This window comes from Odontomachus brunneus, unplaced genomic scaffold (assembly GCF_010583005.1).
Source record: "Odontomachus brunneus isolate Ranch 3 - 2012 unplaced genomic scaffold, Obru_v1 Obru_scaffold_134, whole genome shotgun sequence".
Taxonomy (NCBI): domain Eukaryota; kingdom Metazoa; phylum Arthropoda; class Insecta; order Hymenoptera; family Formicidae; genus Odontomachus; species Odontomachus brunneus.
The window spans coordinates 587,501-607,825 of record NW_022639584.1 but is presented as its reverse complement, the minus strand read 5'-3'; the positions used below and the strand labels follow the sequence as shown (position 1 = coordinate 607,825).

Below are 20,325 nucleotides of genomic sequence, written 5' to 3'. Positions count from 1 at the left end.
ATATATATATATATATATATATATATATATATATATATATATATATATATATATATATATAAAATTGGGACTCAAGGATCGGTCTAAGTACGAAAGGTAGATACACCGCGTACGTTAATCGAAGAAAAATTTCGATACGTGCGTTTGACATGCTGGACATAATTATCCTCCCACTATCATATTAATATTATATTAAATATTATAATTATACTAATTAATATTAGTATAATTATACTAATATTAAAAGTAATATTAATATTTAATAGCACTAAGACATCCGTGCTGTACTCCTTATTTGCCTCTTCAATTCTTACTGTTAATTGAAATTTTCGAGCATTCCTAAAGTAACATCCAAAATTCGAATTTTTGAGACTGTCGTACATTCCTAAACGACTTACTAGACAGATTTAAATTCAGCTTATGTTTAAGTTGTATAGACAATATTTCGCAAAACAAGATCACCAGAAGTTAGGCAAAAGCATTCCATCAGCGACACGTATAATATTCTGCGCCAGAGCATTGTTCAGGAACTCCTCCAACCGCACCAGAGGTCCACCACCGTCAGCAATGTTCTGCATACGGGGATAATACTCCTCTATTAACAGTATCAATAACTTACGAAACTGACTCGGATAAACAGTCCATAGCACGTTCCCGGCTACCTCAAGCATGTCCAATATTAAAGTAGCGCACAGATCGCACGTGTCAGCTCTTGGTTCTGCAAATCAAAGATATAAATTCGCTGTTCAATAAAATTGCGATATCGTGCATGAGGATTGTATTTAGAGAGGAGAAAGTAGGACATAATGTATTGGTTATTCTCTTCCTACCGATATTCAAAACGGCTGCTAACCATCGCCAGGCGTACTGAAGACCATGGGGATGAGTCTTGGTGATACCTTTCCTCTGCTGAGTGACAGTAATCGACACATATAGTCTCATCAAACCCGACATTCGTTTTAAGTACTTGTCCTGCTTTTCGAAGGTACCGTCCTCGGAATATTTACAGCCAAGAGACTTATAATAGTCCTCGTTTGATTGATCTTTTTGTCGCAACGGGAAGACTGGTACAATAAAAGGGCATGCTTCGTGTAGATGTGCCAAGACAAGCTCACCAAAATCGGTATGCTCGTTCCAGAGAGCAACTACTATCGCCGCGATGGGAAAGGCCATTTCTGGTTTACTAGATACTAGTGTTTCGCCTTGGTTCTGTAAATTTATATTCGTGATATGTAGAAAATATATTAATTTCTGAAGTCATAGAGAAAAATTTTTTTAAATTTTTGTGTAAAATGACATACAACTATCTTTTTCGCTACATGATCCTTGCAGAAAAATGTTCCTTGCGGATGCTGTATCAGATTAGGAGTCGATCTTCCAGTTAGGAGACTCTGCAGCCTATCGTATTTGTCTCTCAAGTGTTGCTCACTAGTACCGGCAATCGCATTCACTGGAATATTAATTGCTTTCTGGCACTCGAAGCGTAATTTTTTAGTATCAGGCGATTGTAAGAAATCCTTGTAACTCTGTCTATAAGCGGCCAAGAATTGTCGGCTTCTGTTATAAATGTTCAGCGACTCGTGGTCGACATATTCATAAGAACAGCCTGTAAATGCGCAACACAAATACATTAATCGATTAATTTATCTACTTGAAATTAATTAAATGTATTGCAGCAGTTACACAGCAACCAGTACCATCTTTACATTCTGCAGTATCCTTAGGCGCTTCTTCCGGTTTAGGATCAGATGTGGACGGTTCGATCAACACGTTAGTAGCGTTTGATGCGACAGGTACAGCTACTTCCTTGTTTGTTACCGCACTGACGTCTTGATTCATATTTTCTTTTTCCACAGTATTGCTTTCAACAAGCTGTTGAGAAGGAACCACCGTGTTGACCACTTTGTTGACTGTTATACTTTCAGTCTCTGGTACTGGAGCTTGAATCGCACTATCAATTTGCGCTTTGCGAGCCAACTCTGCTTCATATTGAGCGTCTGCTTTTTCTATAATGTACGAGATACATATAAGAAAAGCTCATAATACCAAACTGTTTATAAAAAATCCACCAACCCATCTCCGCTCGAAATAAACTTAGCATGTCCTCAATGTGATGAACCAAAGTTTCAATTGAATTCACATCTGTAATTACCATGTCACCGCTCTACACAAAACAGAAATGTTATTTATATGAAATATTCATATTATATAAAAATTACAGTAAAAAAAAAATAAGCAACAATTCACAGAATTTTATACAGAATTCTTAAATGTACAAAATTTAAAAAAAAATAGACTTTGTACATTTAATAAATCTACGATTATTTTTCAAGAAATCACGACTCGATAGTCAGCATATTTTGTCAAGAAACATTTATTAATACTTTTTTTAATAATTACTCTGATTTTTTCGTCTATGGCCTCAATTTGTTGGCACAGTTCTTTGATCCTTGCTCCATTTGTTGCGAAGAATACATTTAAAGCATGCTTATCCTTGCAAGTCTTAGATAATGACACTATATCACAATATTTAGCTGTGAAGTGGCCACGCTGGATCACTATAGCTCTTATTAACTCTTCTTTCTCTTTCATCCGTTTCCTGTACTCCTCCATTTCGCGTTCGAGTCTCTCCTTTTGCTCTTGAACACGTTGTGCATATAATTGTTGTTCGTGCTGTCTCTTCATCTCCTCTTCCTTGGCTATACGCTCTTCTTCTGCTAGAATATCTGCCAAGTACTCAGCATTTCTGCGCTCACGTTCATGTGCCATTGACATACGCATTTTCTCCATTTCTTCTTTGATAACACGACTGTTTTCATTCATACATTGGATACGATGCTCCATTTTTTTCTACAATACAGTCAGGATATAAGGATACAAAATTGCACTAATATATGAGAATATTTAATTTATTTAACAAAAATAACGTTTTAAGTAATTTAATTGTAACTATAATTAAGACTACAATAGTATATACAATAGTATATACTAGCAATATACGTTTATTGACAAAGAAATATTTGTGTAATAACACTGAATCTCATCTGTAAGTATAACCAACTATTATTTAATATTCAACTTACCCTAACTTCTTCCTTTCTTTGCAGCTCGTTCTCCTGAAAAATCTTTTTGACTGAAAAGGATGTACCATTTAAAGTCGATATTGAATGGTACTTAGGACTGGTATTAATCTTCTGCAGGTTCTTGTTGTTAGAGGAATTTTGTTCATCCTGGATATTCTCCACATTATCATTAGTATCACTTTTATTCATTATCGACTGAGGTCCAATTGTTACATTATTTACTTCTGCCATTGATATACGCGCTACTTTCTTGAGAGCAGATATCTTAAAGCACACAAAGTCTGACGTGATGTCCTCCATGTTCTCCTGCAAAATATTGTAAGTCCAGAATATTAGAAGCACATATACAATAAATACATAAATAGAAATTTTTTATATTTATTAGTTAAATTTAACATAAAATTAACTAAACGACTCAATATTAGAAATTAAAAGAGAGTAAAAGATCAGGTAACAGAAAAAAACAAGAAATTTGTTAGTACTTCTAAAGAAGTCTAATTCTATTTCATCAATTAGCTTCGGACATCTTATATATAACGGCTGAATTTTTTGCTTCTTGACTCACCTTTTCATCTGTCGCGTTCTTTCTTTCGCGGTGAAACGACATGATTATAAATATTTATTGAAACACGTGTAGAATGTTTGTTTACCTAACTTAACCTAATCAACAGAATCAGTACATTTTTCGATCCATTCCATTCAACAAATTATTACCAGGTTATTGTCATTTCTCGCGCTTGCTTCAATCAATTATTCGACTACAATACTTTATTCATTCATTACTCATCACGCAATTAATTCTTATTTTGCACTGACATTGCATTCGTCGCGTTCACACCAAAATGAAATTACTCATTTTTCGAATGAAATTGAATCTATCACTAACTTAATTGTTCTATGACTACCTTAAATCTATCACTACGCAATTGGCCGACGTAGATGATGGCGACTCGTAGCGGAGACTTCGGAATTTTTCTAGAATAAACACCTTGGGCTGCGTTCCATAATTTTACTCGGGCCGCGTTCCGTTTCACGCATATGCACGCATTTATCTATAGTTCGTGTTACGTATATTGTAGGCAATGCGCGCATAATGCGTGCAACGGAACGCAACCTCGGTGAGTACATTTAATTGACAATCATGATAGGAACTAAAAATCTGTTCTGTTCTGTTCTGTATTGGCTCCGGGGAAAAAGGTTATCCCCATACGACATTCTCCAATCCTTATATGAGGGTGCGTTCAGATTCTTCATCCAGGTGCACTCTATTACTAGAAACACTATAGTATATGTTACATATACTATAGCACTTCTAGTAATAGAATACACCCGGGTGTGGAATCTGAACGCAGTCTGAGGTGATAGGAACTAAAAATCTGTTCTGTTCTGTTCTGTATTGGCTCCGGGGAAAAAGGTTATCCCCATACGACATTCTCCAATCCTTATATGAGGGTGCGTTCAGATTCTTCATCCAGGTGCACTCTATTACTAGAAACACTATAGTATATGTTACATATACTATAGCACTTCTAGTAATAGAATACACCCGGGTGTGGAATCTGAACGCAGTCTGAGGTGATAGGAACTAAAAATAGGAATTCGGATTGGTCAATTATGGGTGCTTTCCAATTGCTTAACACATCTTGACACACATGTACACAAAACCAGTTTATTGGTCACATATTATCTAAAATATCTTGTAAGATAATATGCAACCAATAAACTGGTTTTGTGTAACATAGTGTACGCAACTGGAAAGCACCCAATATGTGACCAATAAACTAATTTGGTACGTGTGTGTCAAGATGTGTAAGTAATTGGAAAGCACCCTATATTAAATGATAGATGGAATTCAATAAGCAATGCCATATGTTAGCTTAGGGAGAAGCTTTAGCAGAAAAACAGAAACTGTCAACTAACCACCAGCGCGAATTGATTTTTGCCTTTTATTTTCTGCTTTTCTGCCAAAGTGTGAATTCTCTCTTATATTTACAGCTATTTTCCTTGAACATGTAATAAAAAACAATAAAGATAGAGTGACGCTTTTGGCGCAAAAGTATTCAAAACGAACGCACAATCTAAAAATCATCACTTTCACTTTTCCCCTTGAGCAATGGCGTGGGGTCACTAAAGGCTAGGTGTACCCAGCCAAAATTGAACATTGAACATTGAACACTTTTCCCCTTAAAGTTAAATGACAAATATGGCGCCCGCCGCGGCTGTCTGCTATTCCTTCGTGCTCGTATTCGCTCTGTCCTTCGTTTCCCTCGCAAATTCTGCGAGCAAATATTACGCATTTGCGAAAGTCGAGGTAACGTTCTTTCATTTTTATACTAAGTCACTCTTGTACAACGCGTTTATTCAACATAAATTCAGCAAACATGTTGCGTTCGCGCCGCTAAGTTTTCGGCATTGTCATGTCGCATTCCGATTATTATCAGCTCCAACAAATACTTGTCATTCAAGTAACGCTGCGTATATCGAGAGATCGTGCATGTATTTAGCATATATTACTTTTGTAATATGATTATTGTTCACTTTATTTATTTCTCAGAGCTGTAGCGGTTGCTCGCTCAACCGGCTGCCACATCTCAAGCAGTTCATCTTCGAGGATCTTCCGCAATAGTATCCTTCATAATGTAATTTTTGTTACTTAATATTGTCCCGTTTTGTAACTACTTTAAATATTTCGTAACTATTATTATTTCATATAATTATATTTTTTTTGTACTTGATCTTACGAAATTGCACAGCTGTAATCAGTCATTTTAAATACTTTCTGTATGTATAGATTTTAAAAGAAAATAACAATTAAAAGTATCTATAAGTATGCAAAATTTATTTTCTCTTATATTATTTATTTATTTCATATTCTCAGAATTCTGTATTTTCCTTAATAAGTATATATAGTGATAACGTGGAATTCAAACATATTCAGGGTGCAATTCCAGAGCTTGTACTTTTCAACGAGCATGAAGAGGTAGAACAAGATAATACGAATTTATAATAGGATAAAAAATAATAAAAAGTAATTTACTGAAAATATTACAGGAAGTGGAGAGATTGGTGCTGTCCAAATTGACTCGGGAAGAGTGCAATGACTTACTAGTCTCCAAAGGTTTCACCAAAAAGATTAAAGATAATAAGGACGAGATGTAAAGGACAAGCGTCCAATTAATATACACGCACTACAGAGCGTAGCTTGTCAAAACTGGTCAAAAACCTATGTATACAACTTAAGGAAGAGAGAAAAAGTTATTCTTAAAAGGCCATTTATAAAGCCATGCTAAAGTCAAAAACCTAGAAACGTATAGTAAGCAAATTACCTTAGAAATACTTTAAATTGATCTCGAAATAAATTGCATAGTATACATTATATATATAATTTTAATAAACATGTAAGATGCATATATTATAACTTAACGTGCATTGTTAAATCATATAAAAGTTTTTATTTGTTTTTTTTTTAATTTTCCATAATAGTATATAAATAAGAAAATCGTTATATTTTATGCAATTTCTGTTACTTTAATAATTCTTTAGAAGGTTTATGTCTAGCACAAGCTGTAGATATCCGAATATAAGTCACATTTTAATAGTACCTCAGATGTAACAGGCATATTGCACAAAAAGTGAATAATTTGATAATCTTTAGATGTACTAATTATTATCTCTTTCGTCGTCTCTTTACTGCGTTAATAAGGACAGGAGGGAATATGTATCTCCCTGCAGAGCTGCAATCTGTGATAAAAGCAACTGATCTATGGTATGATGGAATTGTATATTATGCACGTGAGGTCCTTTACGCTTACATACAATTAATTTCGAGTAATTTTTTTTAACTTTGTAACCGCGTTATTATATCAAAAGAACATAGGCTTTCAATTACGAATTGTACACTTGCATTTGAGATCAATTTTTTTTTACTTACCATCACGATAATTTCGCTATTTCGCAATTTCTTTTTCAATCATCTTAAGTTCTAAAAGTATATAATTAATCGAACAATGTAGCATATGCGAATAAATGATAGTTGCTGATAAATTATTGTTTTATTTCTCGACAATCAAATGTATGAAAAAAAAATGCTCAGCATTTTCGTCATTTGGATTCTTCCTCGTAAAATATATAAAGTAATTAAAACAATTCACACTATTCATATTATAATTTACGCAAGTCATGCCAATCTGCGGGATTGCAGAATTTTATAGCAGGAAAAAGAAAATCGCAAAACGAACTAATTGGATAATGACACTACTCCGGTAATATTCTCGCCAGAACTCGCGTTTTAAGTCGCACATTATATATTACAATATACTTTATGGCCGGTATTCATAGTCCAATCTTATTTCAAGATCGTCTTAAGTAATGTCTTAAGATGCGAATACAGCTCTGTGATTGGTTCATGATATCTTAAAACGATACTTAAAATGATCTTAAATATAAGATCTGACTATGAATACCGGCCTATTAGTTTAAACTCTGTAGAATACGTATATATACATTATGCTCAAATATTTGCTCATAGTTTCTCGCAGAAAATGTTTATATTACGTCTTAAAGATATACTTCTTAATTATATCCCTTCTCTGCATTCTCGTTTTCAAGCTATACAATATATCGGGTATCGTTTTCAAGCTTTAAATATATCGGGTAGCAGCTTACGCGCTTTTCTCTACGGATAATATATTTATATACATATTACTTAAAAGAGACACATCGAAATATCAGAATTGTCCAAAGTCGGAGAAAAGTCGTTCCACACGAAATATCAACGAAATTTTAAATATTTTGCTGAGAGCGTGTTTTCCCATTCAATTCTCCGCTCCGGCACGAAAGTAGGAAGAAACGAATTAGTAATCTTAGTTTTTTAATCATTCCTGAGATATAAGATCATTTTTTTTTCTTCTTTTCAAAGAAAATTTGGTTTCTAAAATAGACAGAGACCGAGAGACATATTGCTGATCGAACATCATGAATTAATCACGACGATTAGATAAAAATCATATAAGATTCACAGGGCAGACTGGCGTGATTTAGTAGACGTTATGCCATTAGCAGCCAGCAAATGAATATCAACGCTAACCACAAAAATACCTTCGACAAAAACTGTTCCTCCTCATATTGTGGTGTGCCTCTGGGAGCTATAAAAAAAATTTCCTTTTTTATTCTTATAAATTGCGGATTGAATTGAATTATGTTACCTTATTTAGTTATCGAAATATCCTGTTTTCTTTTTTTTTTTTAGAACATTAGAAAAAGACGTTACCTGGGCTTGGTCGTGTTTCTCCAAAATTAAAAGTCGAAGTAAAAAAAGCAAAAGGAAAAGTACCGATGCCGAACGACATATAGGAACCATCGCCGAAACCAAAGCCAGAGAAGCCCATGTTGGTTTCAGGCTCTGTCCTTTGACCGACCGGACGTGGCGGTACATTATTTCTGAAAGGCAAAGTTTCATTTTAAGAGTCTCAGTTATGTATACAATAATCCCTACATTATTGTACAGAGCAAACAAATTGTAAGGCAAACAAATAACTACAAATTAATGTTTAAGAATCAATAAGAGCCTGTGCAGATATACTAGTGTGATCAAACAAGTGAAAACTTGAAATTGTGACTTACATATATAGTCAATATATAAGTATATAAAATTTATTAGTTAATGTACCCTACGTCTCAGTCCTCAACTGAAGTTTCTTCAGTGGAAAATATATATTAACATAATAAGAACAGTGGACAAAGAAAGCAAATCCACCAAACAAAGAAATATACTGTCAAATGTTCATATTTTTGTGACTTCCATTGAAAAGAATCTGGTTAAAGACTGAAACACTTAGATATATTAACTAATAAATGTTATACTTATTAGCTATATATGTATAATATCAAGTTTTTATTTGTTTGATTGTTCCAATACCTGCCTACAGAATCTTATTAACCTTTAAATATTTTCTTGATTGGATATCATTAGTCATTTGTAACTTTTTCTCTAATTACAAATTTATTAAACATAATTCCATCCCCATGGTAATTTCAATTTTGATAAAAGAAAAACAAGTTACCTGGGATCCTCATGCTTTGTAGCGCCACGACCGTACAATGGAATGACTTTTTCCTTGCTTATAGCAGCTTTGCATACTGGGCAGACTTGTCTGGCAGGTCTGGTCTCTAACCACTGATGTAAACATGGCCAACTGCAGTTTTATGCTCATATTATTGAGACTGCTGCAAATGTTCTGTACCCTATTTATCAAATCAGACAAGATATTTACCAGAACAAGTGGCCGCACATACTGACCACTGCATCCTTGGCTGTATCCAGACAGATGTTACATTCGAACATCCTGTCATCTTTCTCTTTCTCATCTGTAGAACCTGATGGCTTTGAAGGACCTTCTTCCTTTGTTGTCATCTTTTGAGTCGCCTATATAAGTGATATGTAATCAATGTTCATAATTATAATGTAAATTATAAAGTTCAAATTATTATTAGAAGAATTACGAATTCTAAAATACAAGTCTGCCAAACCGATACTCTAAGTACCTCATGTACACACAATCGCGACTCCCTATTCCGCTCAAGAACTGTAACACATGGCATTCAATTTTTTATTACGACTTTTCTTAATTAAGTCAATCGATAAATTAACAGATACACTCTTTTTCTCTTTCCATTTGTCCTCGTTCCAGGAGAACTCGTCAAGGACGAAAACAAGCGCCCCCTCCTCTCTTCTCCCACCTGTCTTATAACCTTACACGTCATTCTGTTTGTAAAGCTCGCCAAACATATCGTTACACTTGAGTATCATTTTATCATTTAATACTCTTATCGATATAATCTCTTCTTGATCTCATCTTGATCTCGTCTTTATCTCTTTCTCTTTCTAACAAGGAAAATAGAAAGAGATACTCATCCGAAACGACAAACCTCTCTCTTCCTCTCTCACTTGTACGTCACTCTATTACAAATACACATACAAGCACACACATAAACCTTACATCCATTACGTTATATACACGCAACGCACAGTCTAGTCATTAACTTGTCAATCTAATTTCTGTGTTTTGTTTTTGTATTACATTTATTGTTGTTATTTATTTGGATAATTTTGTGACAAATCAAATATTTTATCAAGATAACGACTATTTCTCCTTCGCTATGTTAACCTCACCTTATACGTCATTTTTCTCATCACATACTTGACCCCACACACACACATATACGTATGCATGTACATACATATGCAACTTTATATCCATTCCCACAATTACACATCATCCAATCGCAAGTTTCTTACAAACATAACCTCTCTATCGTTTTAACTTCTCTCCACATACATGTTTGACCAATTTTATGTTTCATTATTAATTTCTATTTTTTGCTCTTTCTTTCTTCTATCTCTTTCTTATCCTAATGCGCATATACATACCACAGACACACACACACTCTCTCGCACATTCTGCAGTCTCAAGTTGACGAAAAATCGTATCACTCACTTTTGATACGCCGGCCACAGGAAAGGGGCGAACTCGGCCCTTTTACGATAAAGCGGCTGTGATTCCTTGTAGACTTTTGAGAAAACAAATTCGCACAAAAAACTGACGTATTGCAAAAACCGCACTCTCGGTTATCGAGCGATCGAAAAGCAGTACCGAGAGCAGTGAGCGCGCTACGCGCTTATACGTTCGCGAAGCGCATGATTCGTGACAAACAGGATGTCCCGATTGATATGCTGGACACGTAAGTGATCCGGTCAGCGATGTTCGTGCCCTCCTCTTCTCTTTCGCGGGAAAGAGTCGTGTTTATCCGTGTCGGCGACACAATTTATCGACGACACGACGGTTCCTACACTCGGGAAGACAGAGATGAAACGAGATCAGAGGAGTTACGATACGGGCAAAGCGTTTGATTAACGTAGTAGCAATAAGCAGCGAAAAAAAGGGAGGCGTTCCATGATGGCGCTTATTTGGAGATCACGTGAAGTTACTCCACAAGTGATATTATTTGCAGAAAAAAGGCTGTAACAAATACGAACGTATTATTAAAATTACATATTCGTATTTCATTAAAATTACTTTGAATCTGTCTCTCTATCTTGTCGGGACTTTGATTTTTCAATAAAATAATTCAACATTATATCAGACAGAGACTTTGATCCCTTACGAAAAAACCCTCAATTTTAAATCAAACACCCAAAAACTGAGGATAAACACCTAAATTTGAGTGTTAACACCCAAAATTGAGTTTTTTCGTATTTTTTTCGTAAGGGATTCTCTCTTTTATAACAGATAGAAATAGAAACTTAATTGATTCCTTATTATATCTGATTAAAATAATGAAAAATAATTAGTTGGAATCTCGACTAAACATGATTCAAATCTTGGCTAATCTTAGCTATGTGTTGAAAATTAATTTCAAAGTCTCCGCTACAAGCCGCTACTGTACTTAATGAAAAACCAGAGTGTGGTGTGTTACAACTTACATTCTGTTAATACTGAATATTACTCCTAAAAAAACTGTATTCATTTTTGAAATCGTATTATGTAAGGATCGGATAGACTTAACACCTAGACTCGTACACTTTTTGTACACCCTTTATATAAAAAAAAAAAAAACAGGGTTATGATATAACTCAACGACAAATCAGTCGAATCTGTCTTCAAGTAATACGAATCAACAACAAGTTAGACATATTAGCCATGATTGGTTTATACGTTTCAAAACATTTGTAACGTGTAATAAATCACACCTTTATCCCCGGTCTAGTAAAAGTAATCCTAATTTCTATGTTGCGTTCCGAGTTGCGCATGAAGCGCGTATTTCCTACAGTATACGTGACATAAACTATAGATAAATACGCGCATTGCATAACACGGAACGCAGCCTATGTGTAAAGCCCATTCTACAATTGCGTAAGCGTAATCGGCGTAAGAGTCAACCAATCCGAATGTTTTATTTACTGATTGCTTTATTCTGATTGGTTGTCATAATCACATACACCACGTTCACGCAATTGTAGAATGGGCTTAATGCATCATAATAAAACACGTAATAATAATTTTTTATTTTTAACGCGCAAAAATTATGTTAATTACTGCTTTATTACGCTCTTTCTATCTTATATGTTTAAATATGTATTCGTGAAAATTTATGCTGCTCTCACGTATTCAACTCGACTCCAAAACAGTGCCGATACATTTGAAACTGTGCTGTATCAATACGAGTCTTTTATGTGTTACACACGGTTTATAATTTCGAGGTAATATATCAATCTCACTTGCCAGATACATTCTCATTTCTTATCGTAAATTATGGCGCATTGTTCACACATTATAAAGTTTTTTTTCTAATATGATTTAACATAGCTTGAACTTCACCTAACCTCACAAAACAACGAGTTGGACGAAATGGCAAACACTATATGGCAAAAGTTATTTTATAACACCGTACTATCACAGACCTTTTCTCCTGATGGAAATTATTTACTGGCTGGCAATATTTATGGAGATGTGTCAGTGTTTGAGTAAGTATTTTACAATATACATATATTATATGTATTTGTATTCTAAATATACAATATGTAGAATATATAAAGCATAATTCTGAAAATTCTTTTCTAAGAGATACATTAACATAAGCAAAAACTAAATTTCTCACATTTAATGAAATAAATGTTTAATTCCTAAACAGCCTGTCAAGAGCCTTAGGACCCAACAAAGTAGAAGAGAATGAATTACAAGGACCCAATTATCATTTTACTGCACATCCTGACCAGCAGGTTGCATGTATGTTGTCCACAGAAAATTTTTTCGTGACAGGAACACGTGGTGAGATATCAGGATGGGATTGGAAGATGGTGACTTCCAATAAAGCTCCTAACAGTAAAATTTCATGGAGTATACAAATTCCAACTAACAAGTAAGCAAAGAGAAATTGAAAGCGTAAAATATGCAATGTATTATCATATTTTTAATTGTATATTATGCAATTATAATTTTTAAGATAAAAGGAACATAATAATTCATCTTTACAGAGACAGTTATGAGAAACCAGATGTAAATTATATGGTGTATTCAAAGTCAAATAAATTATTATATGCTGGCTGTGGAGATAATAATATATATATTATAAACTTAGAAGATGGAAGAATTTTGAGGGATATGCAAGGCCACACTGATTATATTCACTGCCTTGCTGTAATGTAATTATCATTTATCCATATCAAATGAGTTACAAATAAAAATTACATCTATTTTATAAATAAAGGCATCACAAATTTTAGGGGTAATCAGCTTGCGTCCTGCAGCGAAGATGGCTCTGTGAGATTATGGGATTTGCGCAAGAGAGAGAATACTAATATATTAACGCCACATTTAGTAGATAAAGTCGCTCGACCACGATTGGGAATGTGGATAGGTGCTGTAGATTTTACAGAGGATTGGCTGGTATGTAATTATACTTAAGGCATATTTGAGTACTCGCCATGATTATATTGGATTGTGAAATTACGAGTGAGAAATGACATTTTGAAAATTTTTGTGTGTTATTTTAAAATAGAAAATACAATTGTATGAAAGAACACTCCGAATTGTTTGAGCATATTTGATGATTTGATGATTCACTGATGTAAAATTTGATGATATATTGAAAATTATCTTTTTCCTCTTGACAGTCAATAAATAGCCATAAAATGGAGAAGATTGCATGTCACGAAATTTTAACTGCTATTTATTAACTGTGAAATTTTAAACGCTATTTATTAACTGTCAAGAGGAAAGGATAGTTTTTAGAGCATTTTATAACGTTTTATACTTGAGCAATCAGAAGTATTATACAAGTTCTTTTTATTTCAAAATGGCATGTAAGAATTATGCATATATATTTTCTTGCTTCTGACATTATCAGTCCAGGGTCTCACAGCAGTGGGACCAGGAGCCTTAAAATCATTTTAGTCTGAAATTTACAGCGATTATAAAAATTATTATACATTCTAAATTATTTATACGTATAGATACAAGATCTATACAAGATAGAATGTCTGTCAATATATTCCCTTTGACACTTTATGATAACCCGGGCAATGCCGAGTAGTTTAAGCTAGTTAAATATAATTCTAGCTATGTGGAGGTGGACCCAGCCTGTCACTATGGCATATGCGCACCATGGAAGCGGCAACAATCTTCGATCTGGCCGATCAGGGCATTCACGTAGCAGAGATCTACGAGGAGCGCGTGATTGCGGCCGGTGCAGCCCCCTATATCTATCATATAACATATCAGGGCGAAACGCTGGCGAAGGTACCCACGTCCAGCAATACTGTCTACAGTGTCGTCTATCAGGAATTACCGCAGAAGGTGCTAAGCGCAGCTGGTTCCTCGAATCACCTCGACCTCTGCACGAACTTCAATTATCGCGAGATGATACTCAAGTTCGCGTGATCGACAGAAGAGTGAATGTAAGAATGACATTTCTTTTTCCATTTTAATAAATATACATATATATATATATATTAATAAAGTGTATGTATACATTTTGAATGAGATACGATACTTCCTTTGTACAAATATACATTGCTTTCTCGTTCGCCATTACGAATATTCGCGCGCGCGCGTGCGATTTCTGGCAAAAGACCAAGAATCTATTCGTCTTTAGACGATCACGAACATTAAATTAATGTTGATACAAAAAAGCAACTTGGTTCGGCTCGAGAACATTGATTTCGCAGAGTAAGAATAACTTAATCGAATTCTCACAAGTATGAACTTAATAACTATTTAAATCTTGCTTTATGTTTGTACAATGTGAGATATATCGACGAGTAATATCGCAGCTTGACCACAGCTTTAAAAATAAATTAAACGTGTCGCAATGAATTATATTAAATTCGATAATATGAACGCGCAGATCGTCATTTTCTTCGGTGCACGTATCGATATACTTAGACATAGAGATTAGATTATATTACAAGACTCGAATTGATGTCACCCTTGCTGAATCTATTGTCTCGGTGACAGAAGGCGATCAGAGAAAGCCGTGGCCAGCGATGACCGCTGGGATGAAGCCCTCTCGCCCGTCTCTGGAGCGCACCCAGAACCAGTCGCTCACGTGGTCGCTTAGTAGGGCAACTACGTCGCCCTTGGACACTGTCAGTGCATTGCCGCCGCGCGCTTCGTAGTCACTCCTGATCACCAGCAACGTGTGTCGCGAACCCTTGGTGCGCGCGTTTGCCGCCGCTCTCAGGTACAATCGGTCGACGCTACGCTCGCCGCACGCTGACACCGCGTCTCTAGAACTCCGCCGAACTCTGCCGCTACGACCGCGAGCCCCCCCGCACTCTGACCGGGTGTCCCGAAGCTTCTCCGTGTCGGTCATGTTCCCTGAAAGTTAAAAGACAGCACGAGATAATTGATACATGAATCTACAATCTATCTGTGATCTATCTTTGATACATGAATATTTATCAATTTACATACTTTGCAATGTCAGAAATTTGATACCAACAATTGCGAGAATTCAAAGATTTTAGGATTTTTCGTACTGAAGAGATTTGTGTAATTTTCGTTAAAATCGTCGAGAAGAATTTCACGTACCAAGAGGCCGAGGGAAGACATCAGTAGAATCTTCCCAACAGGGTCCTCGCGTAGGTTGTGGTAGGATTCCGAGGGGTAAACAGGCGGCATAGCCAACGTAGCCTTCTTGGCCGTGAGGAGTTTGCACATATAACCAGGTTTGATTCTTGAAGACTGCATTCACAACTGTACCTAGAGGCAGGGCCATCTCGTCCTGAGTTCCACCTTGGGTCTGATACAACACCGACGGGAAAGACAGGACAACAGGAATATTTGCTGGTCTCTCTATAGAAGCCTACAATTTTTTTTATGTGTGTGTCAGTGTATGAAGTTGGACTAAAGTAAGAAAAGTGAAAGCGAAATCACCTTGGTTAAGAACGCGTCGAGATCGGCGATTTCGTAGCCGAATCTACTGGGTGGTCTAGGTTTGTGCGAGCGTTTGGTTCGTCTGTGCCTGTGTTTTTCTCGTCCGCTGGGCGTCGAAGTTGACTCTCGCGACACCAGGGAGGGTTCGGAGACAGCTCTTTTCACTTTCTCCTTCGTATCCTTTAAGCTCACGAATTCCTTATCGGAGTGTTGCTTTTCCAGCGGACTTTCCAGTCGTCCCTCATTCCCGATCGTTTCCTTGCCAATAATCTTAGGAAGAATTATTTCGAAGAAGTATAGAAACTACAAAAAGAAACAGGTGGTTTATATTGAGCGATTTCTTCTTACCTTCTCGGTCCTTTCGATTTTCTCAAGCCTATGCAGAATCTTCTTCTCCCGCTTTTCGACAGTCTCCTTATTCTCGATATTTTCTTTACCAGTATCTTTCTCCTTGACACTTTTGACGCTCCTCCTCGAAGACCTTTCTTTACTGCCTCGCGACAAAGTATCTCGATCGCTGTTCGTACCTTTGAGAAATTCGCATGATTTCACTCATTTGTATAAAATAATGAAACATTTTAGAATTCATATACTGAGAGTAAAAATATCTAAGAAACAGTAAATATTTTTATATACAATAGATACTAGTAACATATATTTATTTAAACTAATATAAAATATTTTTCAAATAAGGAAATATAAATATTTTTTTTAAATCTCAAGAAAACCCCGTGGTTTTTTTATGAAAGTAATTGTTTATTCTATCTAAATAAAATAACTTAGATTTTAGTAAATATATGCTATTAGTATACTCGCTAAATAAATATTTATTATTTCTTGATATTTCTTTCAGTGTAGAGAAAGTCTTCTCGTTCTTATTCAACAAATTTCGTTATTTTCACGTAGCTATTGTTTATTAAAATAGATGCATTTTTTAACGTGACATATATAGTATCTATTGTGATAATTACCCAGTACAACACTTCATTATATAACAAAGTAACAGTTACATAATATACCATATAATTGAGCTGATATTATAATATGGATAATACTTTGTTTGTGTTTACTGGGTAATAATTCAAGATAAGGTTTAGAAAATAAGGGAAGTTTAATGAAATGAAGAAGAAACAGCGGATTCTACCTCCGCTTCCATTGCTAGTCGGACAAGGCCCGTTAGGCCCGGGTTGCTGCTGGCCACGAAGAACCCAAGTCAGGGAGATTTTGGGGCGCAACAAGGCGCTCGACCGTTGCCCCATGCTCCCCGTCGACGTGCGGAGCGTTGCGGACGACGGCAGCGAAGGCGTCGGTGATCTCGAGGGTGACGGTGACCTCGAGCTACCCGTCACGACCTGCAACGGACAGTCCGCCACCAGGTCCACCGTCTGCATCGAACGGCCATATTCCTAAAAAAAACAAGAAAAATCTTAAAACATAATCTTAAAAAATTGTCAAACTAACAAGTAAACCTACCCCACAAAAGGTACATTCCGATTTCCTTCCAATTTGGCATAAATGGAGAAGTACAAAAAATATTTAGGTCATATTTTCTCATTTTGACCCACCCTTTACGGGCAGTTTATGGCTTTTTAATGTTCTCACTCCTATCACACTGACAGAAAAATGTTTAATATTTGTAACTATAATCATATAAAGAAATAATTACTATAAATTATGGTCAAGACAATCATTTTTTAGTCAATTGTACTATAATTTTAGTGATAATAACCTTATATGCATGTTCCAACACGTAGATAGTAGCAGTAACATGCATATAAAATTATTATCACTAAAATTACAATACAATTGACTAAAAAATGGTTGTCTTGACCATAATTTATAGTAACTATTTCTCTATATAATTATAGTTACAAATACCAAACATTTTTCTCTCAGTGCATCAACAAATGCAACAAAAATGTATAAGAAATAAAATTGAATACAAGGTATAGTTAAATAATTTTAACAAAATCGGCATAGCTGAGATCATTCTAAATTTTTTTAGCCGAGATTCCAACCAAAATATTTTAAATCTGTGCTAAATTAGTCAAAAATGGTTCGAATCTCGGCCAAACCGAGAAATTATTTGTATAAATAATTTTTTTCAACTTTATACATGTTTTGTTTAAATATTTTATTATTTACAGAAATAATTTTACACACTTGACCTCATATTCATAATCAGCAAACCAAAAACGCCTATATCTTGTATTCAATTTTATTTCTTATGCATTTTTGTTGCACTTGATGAGAACATTAAAAAGAGAACATTAAATGTTTTTAAAACATTAAAACTATAAAACTACCCGTAAAATTCAAAGCTAAAATAAAAAAAATATTTTTCCTAAATATTTTTTGTACTTCTACATTTGTGCCATATTAGAAAGAAATTGGATAGATTTACTTGCAAGATGGTTTCATAACTTTTTTATACATACAATTTTTAGTAATTATGACTATGTTTCTCTCTTTCCACATATAATTCTACATAATTTACAGATTTTTATTATAACTTGATTATCATGCATTGGTATCAAGGTTGCGAGTAATTACTTTTTTAATTATTTATCGTGTTTAAGTGACGATTAATATGAGCCAGTTTAATTGACAATTGATTTCATGCAATTCAATCGAAAAACCGTTTGATTGGTTTCAACGAATTCAATTAAGAACCGTTCAATTGACGATTGATATGAGATAAATTTGCAAAGTTCAATAATCAACTAATTTTTTTTAATTAAATTTGTTAAGTTCAATTGTTAATTGAACGATCTTTGAATTTGTTCGCTCATATCAATCGTCAATTAAACGGTCTTTAATTGAATTCGTTGAAATCAATCGTCAATTAAACATTCTTCGGTCTTGCTTGAATCAATTGTTAATTAGTTGAATTGAAATATATTTGTTCAAATCAATTATTAGATTAAGAAAAATTTAATTGATATTTTCACAACTCTGATTAATACACAGTTGCAGCAAACGCGCTGGCAAATATGTATGTATTCGACGGTATTTCCTGTTTTTCCGGTTGAATTAATACTTACTATTCGCGAGACGCGTGTAATACCGTGTAATGTCGTGCGATATTTCTTTATGTTGCGTCGCGCCCCTGCATATCTAGAGCGAAGTTACTCGCTTGGAACGAAGCAGGAAGCTGCAAGACGTATCCTTTACATCTTTATATTCTTTGACGGGAGAGAGAAAGAAAGGGATAAGACGATCCTTCTCGTGCAGAGCGATCGTTTCCTTTGATGTGTCCGATAACTTGCATCTGGTGCAAGCTCCTCAGCGAGTTTCCAAGTTGCAGAACGCGCTATCAGAGCCAATGGAGCAATAATACCGCATTAACGTTCGACAGTAAAGAGAACAGAATTCTTCACGTCGGATCTTTTACGAGGAGATGTTGCATTCTGAATTTACTGCAGAATCCACTGGTGAGTCCGACTAGAGTTCGATGTCTCCGAGACACCCAGTAGAGGAAGCGGTTTTTGCGCGAGATAAATCGCGCTTCCGTGGTCGCGATCGAGGTGGCCAGCGAATCTCCTGAAAGGGGGAAAAGGAGGAAGAGAACGAGAGAGGAGAGATCCAGGGCCGCCGAGAGCGCGCTCGAGCCTCAATGAAAACGATCATTCGCCGGATACTCCCCCGTATTTCCATGTCGACGCGCGAACTAAAGGACAAACGGAGCACAGAGAGAACAAGGAAAACGCAAAGGCGTTATAAAAAAAAAATCAATATTTATTAGGAAAGACAGAAATGCGTGCACGACGTGGTTGATTCAAAGTCCGTAGCCCGGAAGGGGGCACGGGTAATTTGTATCGGCTTCTGCCCCCTCTTGTCGGCTCTGCAGAGGCCGCGAGGGCCATCTCCTTTCGCGTACAAAGTGGATTATTAATGCGTCTCATGGGTGTTCAATTAACCCGCGCAGCGGCGAGTCGCCGAGATGAATTATTCGGCGGAGCCCCACGGTGCCCCCTTACTTTCCTCTCCCTCCCCCTCTGCCGCTCGTGCTTTACCGCGCCGCGGAAATTTACGGTCGTTGCCCCCCTCCCCCTCTTCTCGTCTCTTCTCATGTCTCACTCTCTCTCCCTCTCTCTCTCTCTCCCCTTCGTGTACAAACAAATGGCCCCGGTGCGAAATTTACGGACGACCTCGTCACCGTTGCCGGCCTCCTCGTAAAATCCCCGCCGTGTACGGCCCTGTGTCCTGACGCATTTTTACTTTTAACGTTATCGTGCAGTGGAATAAATTACGCTATATCCTGCGAGTTTTATTGATTAAGGCTCCCGCGGTACCTCGCCACGTAA

General features: G+C 35.8%; 5 protein-coding genes across 8 annotated transcripts; 2 read left to right on the top strand and 3 right to left on the bottom strand.

Moving 5' to 3' along the window:
• Positions 1-195: 195 nt before the first annotated feature.
• Positions 196-4,014, bottom strand: LOC116850126 (nucleoporin Gle1). 2 transcript variants are annotated; one of them, XM_032828033.1, is made up of 8 exons: positions 3,649-4,014; positions 3,084-3,389; positions 2,401-2,850; positions 2,074-2,164; positions 1,698-2,006; positions 1,302-1,606; positions 831-1,209; positions 196-718 (listed from the first exon to the last, which is right to left on the bottom strand). In XM_032828033.1, exons 1-8 carry the CDS (start codon positions 3,688-3,690, stop codon positions 459-461), a joined length of 2,142 nt encoding a protein of 713 aa, XP_032683924.1. In that variant the 5' UTR covers positions 3,691-4,014; the 3' UTR covers positions 196-458. The 2 variants fall into 2 exon arrangements, with proteins under 2 accessions (XP_032683924.1, XP_032683925.1); XM_032828034.1 differs by lacking the exon at positions 3,649-4,014 and adding an exon at positions 3,566-3,628.
• A 1,209-nt stretch (positions 4,015-5,223) lies between these two features.
• On the top strand, positions 5,224-7,127 carry LOC116850123 (selenoprotein M-like). The gene is made up of 4 exons (XM_032828025.1): positions 5,224-5,394; positions 5,638-5,708; positions 5,994-6,063; positions 6,135-7,127. Exons 1-4 carry the CDS (start codon positions 5,278-5,280, stop codon positions 6,240-6,242), a joined length of 366 nt encoding a protein of 121 aa, XP_032683916.1. The 5' UTR covers positions 5,224-5,277; the 3' UTR covers positions 6,243-7,127.
• Positions 7,128-7,557: 430 nt separating this feature from the next.
• On the bottom strand, positions 7,558-10,995 carry LOC116850122 (E3 ubiquitin-protein ligase RNF185-like). Of its 2 annotated transcripts, XM_032828024.1 has the most exons (6): positions 10,580-10,995; positions 9,627-9,667; positions 9,356-9,507; positions 9,146-9,277; positions 8,353-8,522; positions 7,558-8,227 (listed from the first exon to the last, which is right to left on the bottom strand). In XM_032828024.1, the coding sequence occupies exons 3-6, from the start codon at positions 9,493-9,495 to the stop codon at positions 8,130-8,132; spliced, it is 540 nt and encodes a 179-aa protein (XP_032683915.1). In that variant the 5' UTR covers positions 9,496-9,507; positions 9,627-9,667; positions 10,580-10,995; the 3' UTR covers positions 7,558-8,129. The 2 variants fall into 2 exon arrangements, with proteins under 2 accessions (XP_032683915.1, XP_032683913.1); XM_032828022.1 differs by lacking the exon at positions 9,627-9,667 and having other exon boundaries at positions 10,580-10,992.
• A 1,096-nt stretch (positions 10,996-12,091) lies between these two features.
• Positions 12,092-16,333, top strand: LOC116850120 (THO complex subunit 6 homolog). 2 transcript variants are annotated; one of them, XM_032828020.1, is made up of 7 exons: positions 12,092-12,342; positions 12,449-12,606; positions 12,774-13,001; positions 13,117-13,284; positions 13,366-13,528; positions 14,201-14,538; positions 15,098-16,333. In XM_032828020.1, the coding sequence occupies exons 2-6, from the start codon at positions 12,491-12,493 to the stop codon at positions 14,519-14,521; spliced, it is 996 nt and encodes a 331-aa protein (XP_032683911.1). In that variant the 5' UTR covers positions 12,092-12,342; positions 12,449-12,490; the 3' UTR covers positions 14,522-14,538; positions 15,098-16,333. The 2 variants fall into 2 exon arrangements, with proteins under 2 accessions (XP_032683911.1, XP_032683910.1); XM_032828019.1 differs by lacking the exon at positions 15,098-16,333 and having other exon boundaries at positions 12,422-12,606; positions 14,201-14,521.
• LOC116850121 (SH3 domain-containing protein Dlish) lies at positions 14,473-15,888 on the bottom strand. The gene is made up of 2 exons (XM_032828021.1): positions 15,674-15,888; positions 14,473-15,460 (listed from the first exon to the last, which is right to left on the bottom strand). Exons 1-2 carry the CDS (start codon positions 15,858-15,860, stop codon positions 15,105-15,107), a joined length of 543 nt encoding a protein of 180 aa, XP_032683912.1. The 5' UTR covers positions 15,861-15,888; the 3' UTR covers positions 14,473-15,104.
• Positions 16,334-20,325: the final 3,992 nt, after the last annotated feature.

Coding starts and splice junctions, on each gene's coding strand:
- LOC116850120 (XM_032828020.1), top strand. CDS start 12,491: ATGGCAAACACTATATGGCAAAAGTTATTTTATAACACCGTACTATCA. Junction 12,607..12,773: donor GGAGATGTGTCAGTGTTTGA/GTAAGTATTTTA, acceptor ATTCCTAAACAG/CCTGTCAAGAGCCTTAGGAC. Junction 13,285..13,365: donor ATTCACTGCCTTGCTGTAAT/GTAATTATCATT, acceptor CACAAATTTTAG/GGGTAATCAGCTTGCGTCCT.
- LOC116850121 (XM_032828021.1), bottom strand. CDS start 15,860: ATGGCCCTGCCTCTAGGTACAGTTGTGAATGCAGTCTTCAAGAATCAA. Junction 15,461..15,673: donor TGTCTTCCCTCGGCCTCTTG/GTACGTGAAATT, acceptor TTTAACTTTCAG/GGAACATGACCGACACGGAG.
- LOC116850123 (XM_032828025.1), top strand. CDS start 5,278: ATGACAAATATGGCGCCCGCCGCGGCTGTCTGCTATTCCTTCGTGCTC. Junction 5,709..5,993: donor TTCGAGGATCTTCCGCAATA/GTATCCTTCATA, acceptor AAGTATATATAG/TGATAACGTGGAATTCAAAC. Junction 6,064..6,134: donor TTTTCAACGAGCATGAAGAG/GTAGAACAAGAT, acceptor AAAATATTACAG/GAAGTGGAGAGATTGGTGCT.
- LOC116850126 (XM_032828033.1), bottom strand. CDS start 3,690: ATGTCGTTTCACCGCGAAAGAAAGAACGCGACAGATGAAAAG. Junction 3,390..3,648: donor AGAACGCGACAGATGAAAAG/GTGAGTCAAGAA, acceptor AATATTTTGCAG/GAGAACATGGAGGACATCAC. Junction 2,165..2,400: donor CCATAGACGAAAAAATCAGA/GTAATTATTAAA, acceptor TGTTTTGTGTAG/AGCGGTGACATGGTAATTAC.
- LOC116850122 (XM_032828024.1), bottom strand. CDS start 9,495: ATGACAACAAAGGAAGAAGGTCCTTCAAAGCCATCAGGTTCTACAGAT. Junction 8,523..9,145: donor ACAAAGCATGAGGATCCCAG/GTAACTTGTTTT, acceptor TTTGCCTTTCAG/AAATAATGTACCGCCACGTC. Junction 8,228..8,352: donor AGAAACACGACCAAGCCCAG/GTAACGTCTTTT, acceptor TTTTTTTTATAG/CTCCCAGAGGCACACCACAA.